Source organism: Loxodonta africana, chromosome 18, assembly GCF_030014295.1.
Source record: "Loxodonta africana isolate mLoxAfr1 chromosome 18, mLoxAfr1.hap2, whole genome shotgun sequence".
NCBI lineage: Eukaryota > Metazoa > Chordata > Mammalia > Proboscidea > Elephantidae > Loxodonta > Loxodonta africana.
The window spans coordinates 71,293,468-71,308,150 of record NC_087359.1 but is presented as its reverse complement, the minus strand read 5'-3'; the positions used below and the strand labels follow the sequence as shown (position 1 = coordinate 71,308,150).

The 14,683-nt window shown below is 46.7% G+C and overlaps 1 protein-coding gene across 2 annotated transcripts in view; it reads left to right on the top strand.

Annotated features, from left to right (window-relative positions):
• The first annotated feature begins 9,561 nt into the window (after window positions 1–9,561).
• MYH10 (myosin heavy chain 10) overlaps window positions 9,562–14,683 on the top strand; it is a 163,712-nt gene continuing 158,590 nt past the window's right edge. Inside the window, exon 1 of one of the 2 annotated variants that reach the window (XM_064271764.1) lies at window positions 9,562–9,657. In XM_064271764.1, coding sequence (XP_064127834.1) covers window positions 9,599–9,657 — 59 coding nt within the window. In that variant the 5' untranslated portion in view covers window positions 9,562–9,598. The remainder of the gene's footprint in view (window positions 9,658–14,683) is intronic. The other variant, XM_064271765.1, reaches the window with a different exon arrangement.

Genomic DNA, 14,683 nt, shown 5'->3' with positions numbered 1-14,683 from the left:
TATTAATCACAGTTTGCTGGATTGTTTGAGTCAGGGTCCAAAAAAGATTCACACATTGCAGTTGGTTGAGATGTCCTTTAAGTCTCTTTTAATCTATAGTATACCTCATCTCCTTGTTTTTGTTTTTGTCCAAGTTACTTGGTGAAGAAACCAGGGTCTTTGTCCTGGGGCATTTATCACAGTCTGGATTTTGCTGGTTACATTCCACTGGTATGGTTCAGTGTGTTCCTCTGTCCTCTGTATTTTCTGTAAATTGGTAGTTGGATCCAGAGTCTTAATTAGTTCAAGTGTGAGCACTTAAAACTAGCCGGATTTTACTGAGAAGACTTTCCAGGGGTCAAATGCAAGGCCAAATCTTTCAGTACATTAAAAAAAAAATTTAATCCTTGTAACAGTCCCATTAAGTCTGTGCTATCATCATCACCATCTTACAGATGAGAACACTGAAGCCTGGAGAGGTCATATAACTTGGCCAAGGTCACACAGTTGTAAGTGGTAGAGTCAATTTAATTGATTGTAGAGTCCAACTGTTTATCCATTGCGCCATACTACCTACTGCGGAAGGTAATCAAGATACATCGTGAGGATCGTGGCTATCCCATACCCCTTTAAATCTCTCTTGCTAGGATATACAAAGGAAATGCCCCGAAGTATATACCGGTGCTTGTGTGTATATCATAGCAGACCTTTCTAAGTAAGGGCTGTTTGTGCGGTCCAGGTACAACTTCTAGATAGCATTGCTTTTGTTATATTTTTTTCTTTACTTTTTATAAGACCTTCAAGAGTCTCACATTATTTCTTCTGCAGGTTCTGTATTTTTCATGTATTATTTAAAACTCCAAGCCAGGAACAGCATTCATTAATATATACCTATGGAAAATAACGAAAGAGCACCAGAAACGTTCTGTGTATTAGTCCTTCCAAAAGGGTAAAGATGCCGATAACGGTGATAGTAATAATAAAGAATAACACTGATTGGCAGCTAATTTTGTGTGTGGCACTGTGCTCAGACCTTTACAAGTACCACCTCATTGTACTGACCCTTATAGTAACCTTGCAACGTAGATACTGCTATTCCTGCTCCTCAGAGGAGGAAATAAAGGCTCAGAGGGGTTAAGTAATTTGCCCAGTGTTACACAAAATGTTTTAAGCACAAAAAGCCTTGGATAAAAATACCTTTCAACAGTACCACTGATTTGGATTTTCAAAACAACTTCAAATGAGATGCCCACACACCTTTTTGCCTGAAGAATCACATCTATTTTGAGCAAATCCAGGGCAATTTCTTGATTTTTCTCTCTCCATCTGGTGTGTAGGACTGATGTGAAGAAAAGCAACCAGCCCTGGCTCCTTAAAGATGAGGCAGCAACATGCTGCTTCCTAGGACAACAATCAGGCTTGATGTCAAACTCAGACCCTCAGCACCAGCAATGGCTCCCCGTGTTCCCACCAGGCCTGTTCTATCAGGGACCAGCAGAAGCTCTGAGACCAACAACCCCGGTTAAATTTCTAACCATCAACCAGATTCGGACTTCTCAGAACCTTTGTCTCCAGTGGCCTATACCTCTCTCCATCAGCTGCCACCTGCAAGATCACACCCCAGATCCTCTGACAAACACCCTGTCTTTGTTGTTGGCCAACATTGTTACCACTTGGCTATCATTTTTTCTTTCATTTTTTGTAATCTTTTCTGTTGTATGTTACCTCTTCCTCTTCTCTTTTATTTCTCAAATATTTACTGAAGGAAACTACACTGGAAGCTTGGGAGACCCCAGCTACATATGGTTTGATGTCGGCCATCAGGAACCTCTGGGATCACTTCCACCTTCTTTTCTTCCACTTGTATTCCATACTATTTCCAAACATTAATATCTCCCACTATTTCCTGGTATCACTCTTCCTTGCCTTTGCCCATGTTTTAATCCTGCCCTCCCAGCCCACCAATCTCAATGGCTGCAATCCTGCTCACAGGTTCAGCTAAAATGACACCTCTTTCCCAAAGCTGGAAAGAAATCTCATCCATTTGCCGATGCACCCATTCATCCATTCATCCACCTATCCTTCTTCCAACAAGTGTTTATTGACATCTACTCTGTGTCAGGCACTGAGCTAATTCCTGGGATACAAGCCAACCAACACTGGTCCTGCCTAGAAGGAGTTTATAGTCTAGACCTGCACTGTCCAATATGGTAGCCTTAGGCAATGTGGCTGTTGAGCACTTAGAATGTGGCTAGTCTGAGTTGAGATGTGTTGTAAACCTAAGACACACATCACATTTCAACACTTAGTGTAAAAAAAAGGAATGCAAACATTGCAATAATTGTTATTTTTGTTGATTAAATGCTGAAATGATGATAAACCAAAAAAAAAAAAAAAACTCAAACCCATTGCCATTGAGTCGATTCTGACTCATAGCAACCCTATAGGACAGAGTAGAACTGCCACATGGGGTTTCTGAGGAGCGCCTGGTGGATTTGAACTGCTGACCTTTTGGACAGCAGCTGAACTCCTAACCACTGCACCACTTAAAAAAAAAAATTTTTTTTTCTGGGGCTCTGAAATGATGATAGTCTATATATATTGAATTAAATAAAATATATTATCAAAATTAATTTCAACTGTTCCTTTACTTTTCAAAATGTGGCTAGTAGAAAACTTAGAATTTCATATATGGCTTGCATTTGTAGCTCATATTCTATTTCTGTTGGCAGTGCTGGTCTAAAGGAGGCCAAAACGTGTAAGAAGTTTTATAGTCCTTTTACAAAAGTCTATAGGAGTCCCTGGGTGATGCAAATGGTTAAGTGCTAAACAACCCGAAAACCACACCTGTTGCCGTCGAGTCGATTCCAACTCATAGCAATAGGGGTAGAACTGCCCCATAGGGTTTCTAAGGAGCAGCTGGTGGATTCAAACTGACAACCTTCTGGTTAGCGGCCTGAGCTCCTAACCACTGCACCACCAGGCTTACTAACTATCTAACAGACATTTCCTCAGCACTGGGCACAGTCCCTGGATTGGAGGTTTCAATCTACCTAGAGGCACCTTGGAAGAAAGGCCTGAGGATTTACTTCTAAAAGATCACAGCCATTGAAAGCCCTATGGAGCACACATTGGAGTAGCCACTGCTCCAACACACACTGGGGTAACCATGAATTGAAGTTGACTTGACAGCACCTGGTTGGTTGGTATGTTATGAAAGTGTGTACAGGGTACAGTGAGGGATTGTTTTTTTAATTTAGGAGGCCATAAGAAGAAGAGGGAAGGGAATCAATTTATAATGTGTCAAGCATTGTGCTAGGCACTACAAATATTTTTATGCAATGTGGTACGCACTTTAGCATCTTCACGCGCTGGTCTGGCACTTTGAATATCTCACTTAATCCCTGAAACAGCCATCGCCACAACCTGACCACATCTTTCCAGCCTGCTGCCCCTCCTTAGTTCGAGTTGCCATCATCTCTCAGCTGGACTATTTGCTACGGCAGCCTGTTAACTGGCCTTCTTCTGCCTCTCTTGTCACCCTTCAATCCATTCTCTACACTATGGCCAGAGCGCACCTTCTAAAACACAACCCTGGTGTCTTACCTAGTGCTGCTGTATGTAACAAAAATACCACAAGTGGGTGGCTTTAAAGCATAACCATTTATTTTCTCACAGTTCTGGGGTTTAAAAGTCCAAATCAGGGTCTCGCTGTGTCGAGTCCTTTCTTCTAGGTAGTCTTGGGCATTCCTTGGTGCCTTGGCTTGTAGACAATCCTCACATGGCATCTATCTTCCCCAGATGTGTGTGCATGTCTCTGTGTCTATGTTGCTCTTTATATAACTCAGATGTGATTAGCTGTAGGAACCACCCTACACTGGTATGGCCTCAACTGGTTGATTACATTACACTAGATTGCATTATAGGAGGTGACTCCATTTACATTAGATTACATCCACAGGTATAGGGGTTAGAATTCCAATACATACTTTGGGGGGATGCAATTCAGCGCATAACACCTGGTCAGGTTACTCTCCAACTTAAAACTTTCCAATAGCTCCTCATAGTCCCCTGGATGAAATCTAACTTCTGCCTCCTGGCTTACATGCACCAGCTGGCCCCTGCCTACCTCCTCAGTCCCATAGCTCACCATTCCTCCATGCTTGTTCTCTTGGCTCTAGCTACTCTGAACGTCTTTATTTTGGCTTTGAAAGTCCTACATGCTTTCTTCCACATGCAATTTTATCTGAAAAGGTTTTCTTCCTCTCTTTGGTGAGCATCTGATTGTTCAGATTATATTTTCAACATCACTTTCTCTAAGATGACTTACTGGAATTTTCCTCCACCCCTACTCCTGTCACCATTGTAGGTTAAGTGTCCTTCTTATGTGTTCCTGGATCTTGCTGTGATTGCCATAATGTAGCATTTATGACACTATATTGCATTCTCTCAACCTTTTTGGATCAGGAGCCTCTGGGAGAATCTCCTGAAAGCTATAGCTCTTCTCCCTAGAAAAAAAGATCACATGATAAATTTTGCGTACATTTTAGAGGGTTACAGAATCCCTTTAGGTTGCAATGAACTCCAGGTTAAGAGCCCTGGCTCTATGATAATTATCTACTTATTTGTTTATATCCCCCACTAGAATATATGCTCCTTGAGGGTAGGGACCGTGTCTACCTTATTACAGACATTTTCTCAGCACCAGGCACAGTTCCTAGACATAGCAGACACCCAATAAATACTTATCACAGGTATGAATTGCTCTAAAACATTTGGTAGTAAGGATTTTCATCCCTTCATTTTTCTAAATCAAATGAAATCTGGCTTAGCCATACCCTACATGGTTGGTGGGAAATCTTAAATTAGTAGCTTTTCAGGAACCCCTTCTCATGGATTGTTCCAGAACTCTAGAGGTTCAGTGGTTCAGGAAAATTCTGTAATGTTCCTTTTTTCTCAGCCCGTTGGAGTCTCTGTTTTTCCATTTCTCCTTCTGCTTCAAGACACCACTGTTGAACACTGATCCTTGACATTGGTCAAGTATTATTGCCCTGGGTGGACTGCAAGATGGTCATGATAACTGTCTACTCCCCAAGGTCCTACCACTTGTAGGTATCATGTTCAAAGGGAGCCCTTGTTGACACTTCTCACAGACATCCCAAACCTCCTACTCTTTTATCAGTGTTAGAGAAATAGCTCTTCAACTCAAAGCACCCTGCTTCTCATTTCTCTGGGATGATCTGATATGATCCCCTTCAATGGGCCTAGACCAGAGTCTGAAAACTCAAATGAATGCCTCAAAACACCGGGAAATAACGTCAATGAGTAAAGCAGGCCAGCTTTAAAAGACAATAGGGATTGGTGGCGACTGAGGCAAACTAGAGGGCACATGCCTTGTCTAAAAAGGAGCAGCAGCTATCAACATCAACAAACTGTTGATGAGATCTTCAATTTTCCAAGGAAGCTAAAAATCTGGAATTTTAAGTGATAGCTCTTGATTTTTGTTCTTCCGAGGGCAACTTGATTTTTAAAAATAACTTTATTGAAGCATATTTTACATCCCAAAAACCCAGTGCCATAAAACCAAAAAAAAAAAACCAAACCCACTGCCGTCGAGTCGATTCCGACTCATAGCGGCCCTGTAGGACAGGGTAGAACTGCCCCATAGAGTTTCCAAGGAGCACCTGGCAGATTTGAACTGCCGACCACTTGGTTAGCAGCCATAGCACTTAACCACTACAGCACCATCATACGTAAATAGATTACAGCCTAAGAAACCTTATGGGGCAGTTCTACTCTGTCATATTGGGTCGCTAGGGGTCGGAATTGACTCAGTGGCATTCTACTACCACTACAATGCAATGATTTTTAGATAAATTTACCAAGTTGTGCAACTATCTCCATAAATCAGTTTCAGGACATTTTCATCACCCCAATAAGATATTTTCACCATTTCAGGACATTACTATCAGCCTGGTGAAGACCCTCACTGAGATGGATTGACACAGTGGCTGCAACGATGGGCTCAAGCATAGCAACAATTGTGAGGATGGCACAGGATTGGACGGTGCTTTGTTCTGTTATACTCAGGGTTGCTATGAATCTAAATCGACTCGAGGGAACCTAACAACTACATGCCCATTTACTGTTAATCCCTTTGTCCTACCCTCTCCTTTCCCCCTAGGCAACTCTCATCTTTCTATCTCTATAGCCTTGTCTTTTATGGATATTTTATATAAATGAGGTTACACAATATGTGTCCGGCTTCTTTTACTGAGCCAGTAAATATTTTCTGAGGTTAATCCATGTTATCTCATTTATCTGTAGTTTGTCCCTTTTTATTGCTAACTAGTATTCCACTGTATAGCTGTATCACATTTTGTCTATCCACTCACTGGTTGATGGACATGTAGATTGTTTCCTTTTTTTGGCTATCATGAATAATGTTGCTAAGAACATCTGTATCCACGTCTTTGTGCTGATATTTGTTTTCCTTTTTCTTGGGTAGACACCTCAGGGTAGAATTGCCAGGTCATATGGTAAATTTATGTTTAACTTTTCAAGAAACTGCCAAACTGTTTTCCAAAGCGGATGTGCCATTTTTCATTCCCACCAGTAATGACTGAGGGTCCCTGTGTCTCCACATCCTCCCCGACATTTCCTATCGGTCTTTCTGATTATAGTCATTTTAGTGGCTGTGAAGTGGTTATCTCCTCTTGGTTTTGATTTGCATTTCCCTAACGGCTAACAACGTTGGATAGTTCTTGATTCTTAAACGTTGGAATTCATTCAATTTTTTAAAAAATGCTGCATATCAGCACTGTCCAGATGGAACAAAACCAGTTCAAACAAAACAGGTTCCTGGGCTGGAATTCCACTGAGGGAATGAGTTTGGACTTCTGACCTAGACCCTGCAAAACAATGGTTTGTGAACTCTTTCTTCTGGGGATGAAAACAGCCTAGATCTCTAGCAAAAACTACTCTGGAGAGGAGGGGAAGAATTTCTCAATCTTTTATAATGAACTTGCAGGCTAGAAGAAAAGACATAATCAATTTCTCACTGAATTTATTTATAATGCCACATTTTTTTCCCCAGTAAATCCTGATAGAATAAGCCCTTTAAGCACGTATTTGTATCTTCCTCTTCTGTAAAATGAGGTTAATTAATCTGTCAAAGGTTATTAAACACTCAGTAAATGGCAGAGCTGGACTCAAAGCCAGGTCTGTCTGGTTCTAATTCCCATGTTTACCTCACCATGCTCTACTGCCTATCCTAGAGAAGTGACTTGGTCCGACCTGGGCTTCAGGAAGCATCAAATGGCAGCAGATTTGGGGATGGAAGTACATGGGATGAGGCTGGAGTCAGAGGAGACTACTCATAAAGGATGACAGAGGTGGAGAGAGAGAGAGGCTAGATGTGGAGAGAAAGGAATCAAAGAAGTTTCAAGACTGGTTTCATTAACAGGCAAAGGAAGTCTGGAAGAGAGTTAGTGTGAGTAGTGCGATGACAGTGAGGTGGGAATAGGTTTGGGACCAACTGCATCTGCAGTTTCTGTCCCATCCAAGCACAGATGTCTAGCAGACAGTAGTGAATGTAGGGTTCAGGTGCTGGAGAGAGGCCAGAGCTAGAGAAACATTTGTAGACATTCTTTTTATTATTGATTTCTCACTACGACTAATGTCTTTGTGATGCTTAACTCTGGGGAGCTTCCTGCCTTCCTCTTCTGATGGTCCACAGAGTTTGAAAGTTTTAAAGTTATGAGAAACCACAGGGCTGTTGCGTGCGGATCCTCTAAGCATGGAATACTGCTGTCAGAATTGACTTTGGTGACTGACAAAGCTGAGATGCAGGCCGTAAAAAGTCTTTGGTCTTCTCTGTTGCTGTTATTGTATGTTGTCGATTTGACTCATAAAATAACGAAGCAAACCTGTTGCCATTCAGTAGATTCCGACTCACAGCGACCCTTATAGGACAGGGTAGAACTGCCCCATAGGGTTTCCTAGGCTATAATCTTTAAGAGAGCAGCTGGCCAGGTCTTTTCTTCCTAGGAGTGGCTGGTGGGTTCAAACCGCTGACCTTTCCATTAGCAACTGAGCACTTAACCATTGCACCACCAGGGCTCCTTTGGTCTTTTCTAAACACATTTAAAATTTCAGAAGAGGAATGGTCCTTATCATTCACATATATTTGCAGATAACTGGTATTCCATGTTCAGACTGCATTTAAGAACAGACCTCTTCATGGAGCCAAGTCCCAAGACACCTGGACAAGGGGCAGCTGCCCTAGTGGGCAGGTGGGGGTTGGGGAACCAGAAGTACCAGGACAAAGGGACAACACCAGGGACTGATTCAGACTTGCCCAGGAAGGGCTCTGCACTCCACTGCCTCGGAGTCTTCTCTAAATTCGACCAACCTTTCCTTATCATTTCCTGCCTTGTTTTGTTTTATTCACTCTTTACACGAGGGGAAGCTTCCTAGGCTTAGGCACTTACATCACATCACACGTATTAAAACGTACCCTGTATCCCACATGAAATTTCTACACCTCGTAAAAATTTTGGAACGATTTTTATAATTTTCAGTTTTTAGAAGAATTGATTTTGATCTTGTAACTTAAAAGTGTATTATAGTTACATACAATTATGTAAGACTTGTGTTGCAGTTGACTAGATTCCGCAGACATTTCATTAGATATTTAATAACTTTGATTTTTCCAGTTTCCTTATTTTGGAACCTGTTATTTTTCCGGTCTCATGTTTTCTAAAGCCCTTGAATAGGCCCTAGGGGATATGATAGCCTTGCAGGAGCCCAGCCTTGGATTCCTAAAGAACCCCTCACCGCCCGGTTCACCCGGGGAGTTCTATTTGAGGAATGAATGAATGAGGTAAACGAGGCTCTCCCCTCCCCCTCCCCCTCCGTCATCTCCCCAAGGCCGGCTCGCTTCTCATTATTCCGGAATTCAGCCCTGCCCGGGGGCTGGGTAGGGAGGCCCTCCCCTCGCTAGCACCAAAGCAGCAGCCGCAGACGGAGCCGTCCGGCGCCCAGCGCTCCCCCAGCCCCGGCTAGGTCAGCGCCGGGACCCGGGGTGGGACGGTGGCCCGAGCTCTGCGACCTCAGCCGGGGCCCCGCAGAGCCTGAGCGCGCGGGCGGAGCTGCACCCCGAGCCCTGCCGCCCCTCCCCCACTGCAGGTGAGCCGTGGAGCAGCGGCCCCGCCCCGCAGCCCCGGTGGTGACGTCAGGCCTCTGGACCGCGCTCCCGCCCCGCCCCTGCTGGGAGCGCCGCGGCCCGCAAGTCGGCGCCTGAGCGGTCCTGCGGCGGGACGCGCCGGCTGCGGCGAACAGAGCGGGCGGCAAGGCGCTCGACGGGCTGCGGCTGCGCTCTGACGCAGGCCCGGCCGCGCGCGTGCAGTCGGACCTCAGGGCGCAGCACGGCCGCCGCCGCGGCGCTCCTGACTCAGTGTCCCCACCGCGGAGTCCCCGCAGGGTAAGCACCCGCTGCCTCACAGCGCCCACAGGCACCCGCCGGCCTCAGCTGTCCATCTCCGCGCGAGCCAGCCAATCACGCACGGCCGCCGCGGCCGCACCTCCCGGAACCGATGATGGGCGTGAGCGGCAGCCTATGAGGTCTGGGCTCCGCGGGCCTGGGCTCGGAGCGGGAGCCAATCAGCATCATTTCAGGTGGGTGGAGGGAGCCGGACCTCGGGAGGGTAGCTTCGTTCGCGTTGCTAACGTCTTCCCTGGAGATGGGCGCGCAAGCCGACCAGTGGGTCTGGGGGCGGCGGTGATGGGCGTGGAGCTGGCCCAATGAGGGTGGGGGTGGGTGGGGCGGCCGCGAGCGGCAGTGCTAAAGGCGCCCGGCGGAGGCAGCGGTGGGTTTGGGACTGAGGCGCCGAGTCTGTGGTCGCGGCCGGGGACGAACGCCGGCGCCACCATCTTCGGCTGAAGGTGAGCGGCGCGGCTGCCCGGGTCCGAGGTCTGTGGCCGGGGCTCGGGAGGCCGCTTGGCTGCGGAGAGAAGGATCCCGGCTGGAGCAGCGGGGCGGCCCGCGAAGGCAGGCAGGGAGCCGGAGCGGGCGCTCTGGGCGGGAGGGCGCGTGCCGCGGGAGCCGCAGGCGCGAGCCCGGGGGGACCTGGGGGTACGGGCGCCCCGGCCGGCGGAGAGAGCCTTGGAAGGGCGGGGAGCGAGGTCCTTGAGGGCGGGACCCCTGCAGGGACAGGGGCCTGGGTGTGCGGGAGGGCGACCCCCGGCGGGTTGGCTGGAGTGGGTACCTGGGAGTGGGGATGTGGGGACCTGTCCTCGGGGCGCGGGGCCGCTGGGGTACAGGGTGTTGTGCTCTAGTGCCCGGGGGGGGGGGCACCGGCGTGTCCCGCGGGTCTGTGTCCGCCTCCCGGGATGGGAGGGGGTTCCGGGGACGAGCTGGGAAGCGCGATCCCGGTGGGGGCGGTGTTGGTTTGGGGCGCTGGACACGAATGGCCCCTGGGTGGGTCGCTGGGTGGGCCAGGCCGGGCCGGGCTGGGCGCCCCGGCGCGGCGGAAGGGCTCGCCGAGGGCTCGGAAGGCTGGCGGCGCGTCCTGGACCTGCGGGCTGGAGGGGCGGGAGGCCAGGAGCTCTGCGGTGCAGGGGAGCGCGCAGCTGGTCAGGGGCAAAGGAGCCGGCCGCGAGCGTGGGGAGAGTCGGGCTGCTGGTGCCGGGAAGGAGGGCCGGGCGGGGGGCCGTCGGAGAACCGCTCCACGACCTTCCGGGCCGGGCTGGACGCTTGGCGAGGCCCGGGCGCTTTGGGGGGGCGAGGCGGGAAATGTGGCGGGGGCGCGCTGCAGCAGGGCACCGGGGGGAGGGTCAGCCCTCGCCTCGGAATCCCTTTATTGTGTAAGGGGTCGGGGAATGGCTCACGGCGGTCTGCTTTCTGCACTAGGGGTCACACCCTGGTCCCATAAAATCAGACTGGAATGGGGTCGGAGGAAAGTTGAAGCGGCTGAGTGCTGGCGTAGGCGGGGGCTTTGTGGGCCTGTGGTGGGCGGATGAGCCCCAGAGATGGGGGGAGGCCCCCAGCCAGGCCTGCCTAGGATCTAGGGCCTTAGGCAGGAGCTTGGCGATTCGGCGGGTCCGAGCAGGGGCCGGTGAGGTTTGGGTAACGTGGCCTCTGCTGATGACCGTTATCTCTGTTTCTTAGGGCCTCTGCAGCTCCCTTCAAGATCACTGCGGTTGATGGAAGGGGGTGGGGTGCGCTGGGGTGGGGTAGGGAAAGCAGGCGGGGTAGATCCAGACTGCAAATGAAACAAAGACTGCTGTTTTCGCTGAATAATATAATACTAAATATAATACTTGGGCTTTGCTGAGATTTTTTTTTTTTTTTCCCTGACATTGAAACCGAGGATTCTTTGAGTCAGGCGTAATTATCCTTGATGGTATTTCAGTCGGGAAAACTTTAATCTTTTTATTGTTTTATCCCCTTCATCAGTCTGCCCTCATTATTTTTTTAGCTCCGTGCTTTTGATGTTTAAGTATGCCCTGCCTGTCACAGATTCTGGAAAAGTGGCCATTTTATGCATCTCCTTACTTCTGCATCTTAAATTCCGTTCTTCCTTGTCCTTACCTGGAGAAAGCATGTGGTGTAATTGTGGGATATTGCACGAGCTTTTGCAGCAGAGCAGAGGGATGTGACCCGGGAGAGCTTGGCTTTTTATTTGGGCTCCTTAGGGAGATGGTTACAGTGGAGACGGGCTGGGTGGAAGGTGAGATGGAGGAACATTCGAAGGGCATGTTGTGTGGTGAAAGACCCTTCTTCAGCCATTCATGGACTTTGTTATCACATATGAAGAATTAAAATCCCTGGCCTTAGGTCCAAGTTTTGGAAATAATTTAACACAGTGTAAAGGTAATCAGTTGTGGCCATAAACAGTGATCGTGTCTTTTGCATTTGGTTTGTATCTGTGCTTATTTGGTTAGCAGAATTTTGATAAATTCACAGACTTGCACGTCCCCGTAATGTAAATGATCTCAGCAGTGGTGTGCCATGAATTGGAACAGTTCTGTTGTAGTTTATCCATCTTGGAGGGATGCTGTATCATGGGTGATTTATTCATCTTTTTTAATATGCAAGATCTGAATAAAATTGAATGGTTTTCCTGTGCTACACCTACAGGGAGGCCCTTGAGAAGTTTGCCGGGTGGCTTTTCATTGGACATTAAAAAATGGCATGGGGAGGGATGGAGTCCTAGAGGGGGAGGTCTGTGTCTAACCCCAGTGAATGAGATGGAAACTTTGACAGTGTAGGGGGCTAATTCACACTCAGGTAAATGCTTTAACTGGAATTAGGTAGTTATTTCAAGTGGCACAAGAACCTTCAGATTATCTTTCTTTCTGTCTGCTTCAAAGGTTCCTGTTTATTTCTTTTCTCCCTAAAAAAAAAAAAAACTCAGTGCCGTCGAGTTGATTCCGACTCATAGCGACCATATAGGACAGAGCAGAATTGCCCCGTAGAGTTTGCAAGGAGCGCCTGGCGGATTTGAACTGCCGACCCTTTGGTTAGCAGGCGTAGCGCTTAACTACTACGCCACCAGGGTTTCCCAATTTCCCCCTAAGTATAGGTATTTTTAAAAATAAAACATAAAGCGTTTGCCAGGTAACGCTAGTGTATTCAAAGTTGGTGACCATTGGCTAAGCCTGTGCTCTCAGTCACAATTGATAGGGTTTTTATTTAGTAGAGAGGCTGTGTATGGTGTACTACCTGCCCTTGCAAATTCCCTCCCTCTCACTCTCTGTCACTGTAGTCAGGACTCTGCAGTCTGAGTCTGGGTTTAATCCCAGTCTGCTACTTGGTAGCTGTGTCACCTTAGGCCAGTTGTTGGCTTTGTCTGTACCTCAGATTCCTCCTATGTAAAATGGAGCTATTAATAGTACCTACCTCACAGAGCTGTTGTACAGATTAAGAGTTGATATATGTGTAAACTGCTTAGAATAGTGCCTGGCCATAATTAGTGGTATACAACAACAAGCATTTGTTAATTTTTAAATTGTAGTATTCACCTTCATCAAGGCAAAGCATTTTGGGGTGGTATATTGTTAAATACCAGTGTTATCAAGATTGGGTACCAAATGTACAATCGAATGAAAAAATATATATATGACTATCCTGGGTGTTGAGAGTGAAAACTGAAACACCCTCACTGGCTTCATGAAGCGTGTTAATTAAGCAACAGTGTGAGCTCCTACAATCTGCTAAGCACACTGCAAGGGAGAGCAAGAATGCAGGAAGGGCAGTACCGAATGTTAGGAGAAGGAAAAGGATTAAATTGCCAGACTGACCTGAAAAGAACTTCTGAAAGGGTGACTTTCAGGTCAGGATTGGAAGGAATGGTAGGTTTTCCGTTGTGGAGGAGAAGCTGAAGCTCACCATGAGGCTAGGGGCCATTCCAGTAATAAAAGTCTAGATCCCATACTGTGTGCTGGATACTAGGATAAGTGCTTGTTATATAGCAAGGAACAGGAAACTGTTCTCACAGTATTTAGTTAGTTGTGGAAAAATCTGGAAAAGTAACAGGAACTGCCCTCACAGTGTTTCATTGTAGAACAATCTGGAAAAGTAAAAAGTGAAAGTAATTTGTAATCCCATGACATGAGGGACAGTAGGTACTAATAGTAGGGACTATTGCTAATATCTTGAATATTTGTTCCTTGCATTTTTTAATTCATGTGCATGTGATTTCCCCTCACAAAATTGGGAGCATTTTGTAATTTTGTGATCTGCTGTTTTTTTTCTTAATGAGAAATTGGAAGCCTTTCTCTGCCTAGATTTAAATTTAACAGCTGTGAAGAAGCTAGAAGAAAATACATTTAAAAGTACCAATTTGATAAAATAATTTTTAAATATGTAATTTGCTTTTTTAAAGGAAGACCTGCTCTAGAAATGACCTGTTAATTTATCCTAATTTATAGTTGCCCGCTAAATTTAAGGATGTAATTACACGCCCAATGTAAAATCAAAGAAGTGCGTGTGTGCCTGCTGTCTGCAGGATACTTTCTTAAGTTTTAAAAAAAGGATTAGAAGTAGTCTTTTTCCACTCTACACTTTATACCTCATAAGAATTATAATAACTCATCACATTGGAAACTCTGGTGGCGTAGTGGTTAAGTGCTGCAGCTGCTAACCAAAGGGTTGGCAGTTCGAATATGCCAGGCGCTCCTTGGAAGCTCTGTGGGGCATTTCTACCCTGTCCTATAGGGTCGCTATGAGTCGGAATCGAATCGATGGCACTGGGTTTGGTTTTGGTTGGTTATTATCACATTTGGTTATAGTTGGATATGTTCTCTTTTAGTAGATACTGCCCTTCTTAAGGAAACCCTGGTAGCATAGTAGTTAAGAGCTCGGGCTGCTAACCAAAAGCTCGGCTGTTTGAATGCCCCAGCCGCTCCTTAGAAACCCTATGGTGCAGTGCTGCTCTGTTCTATAGGGTCACTGTGACTCAGAATCGACTCAGTGGCAGCGGGTTTGGTTTGGGTTTTTTGGTCCTTCTAAAAGGCAGGATGCGCATCCTATTATTTGTCTCCAGATTCACCTACAGTGATTCCCACATTAGAGAGAGCTATGCGTCCCTTCTTAGCAGTGTGCAGTGTATAAATTGGAGAGACAGAAAACTTCTTAATCGTCTATTAGAACAGTCCGTAGAAGTAATGGGCTTTGGAAACCATTCTTCAGAATGTGCGT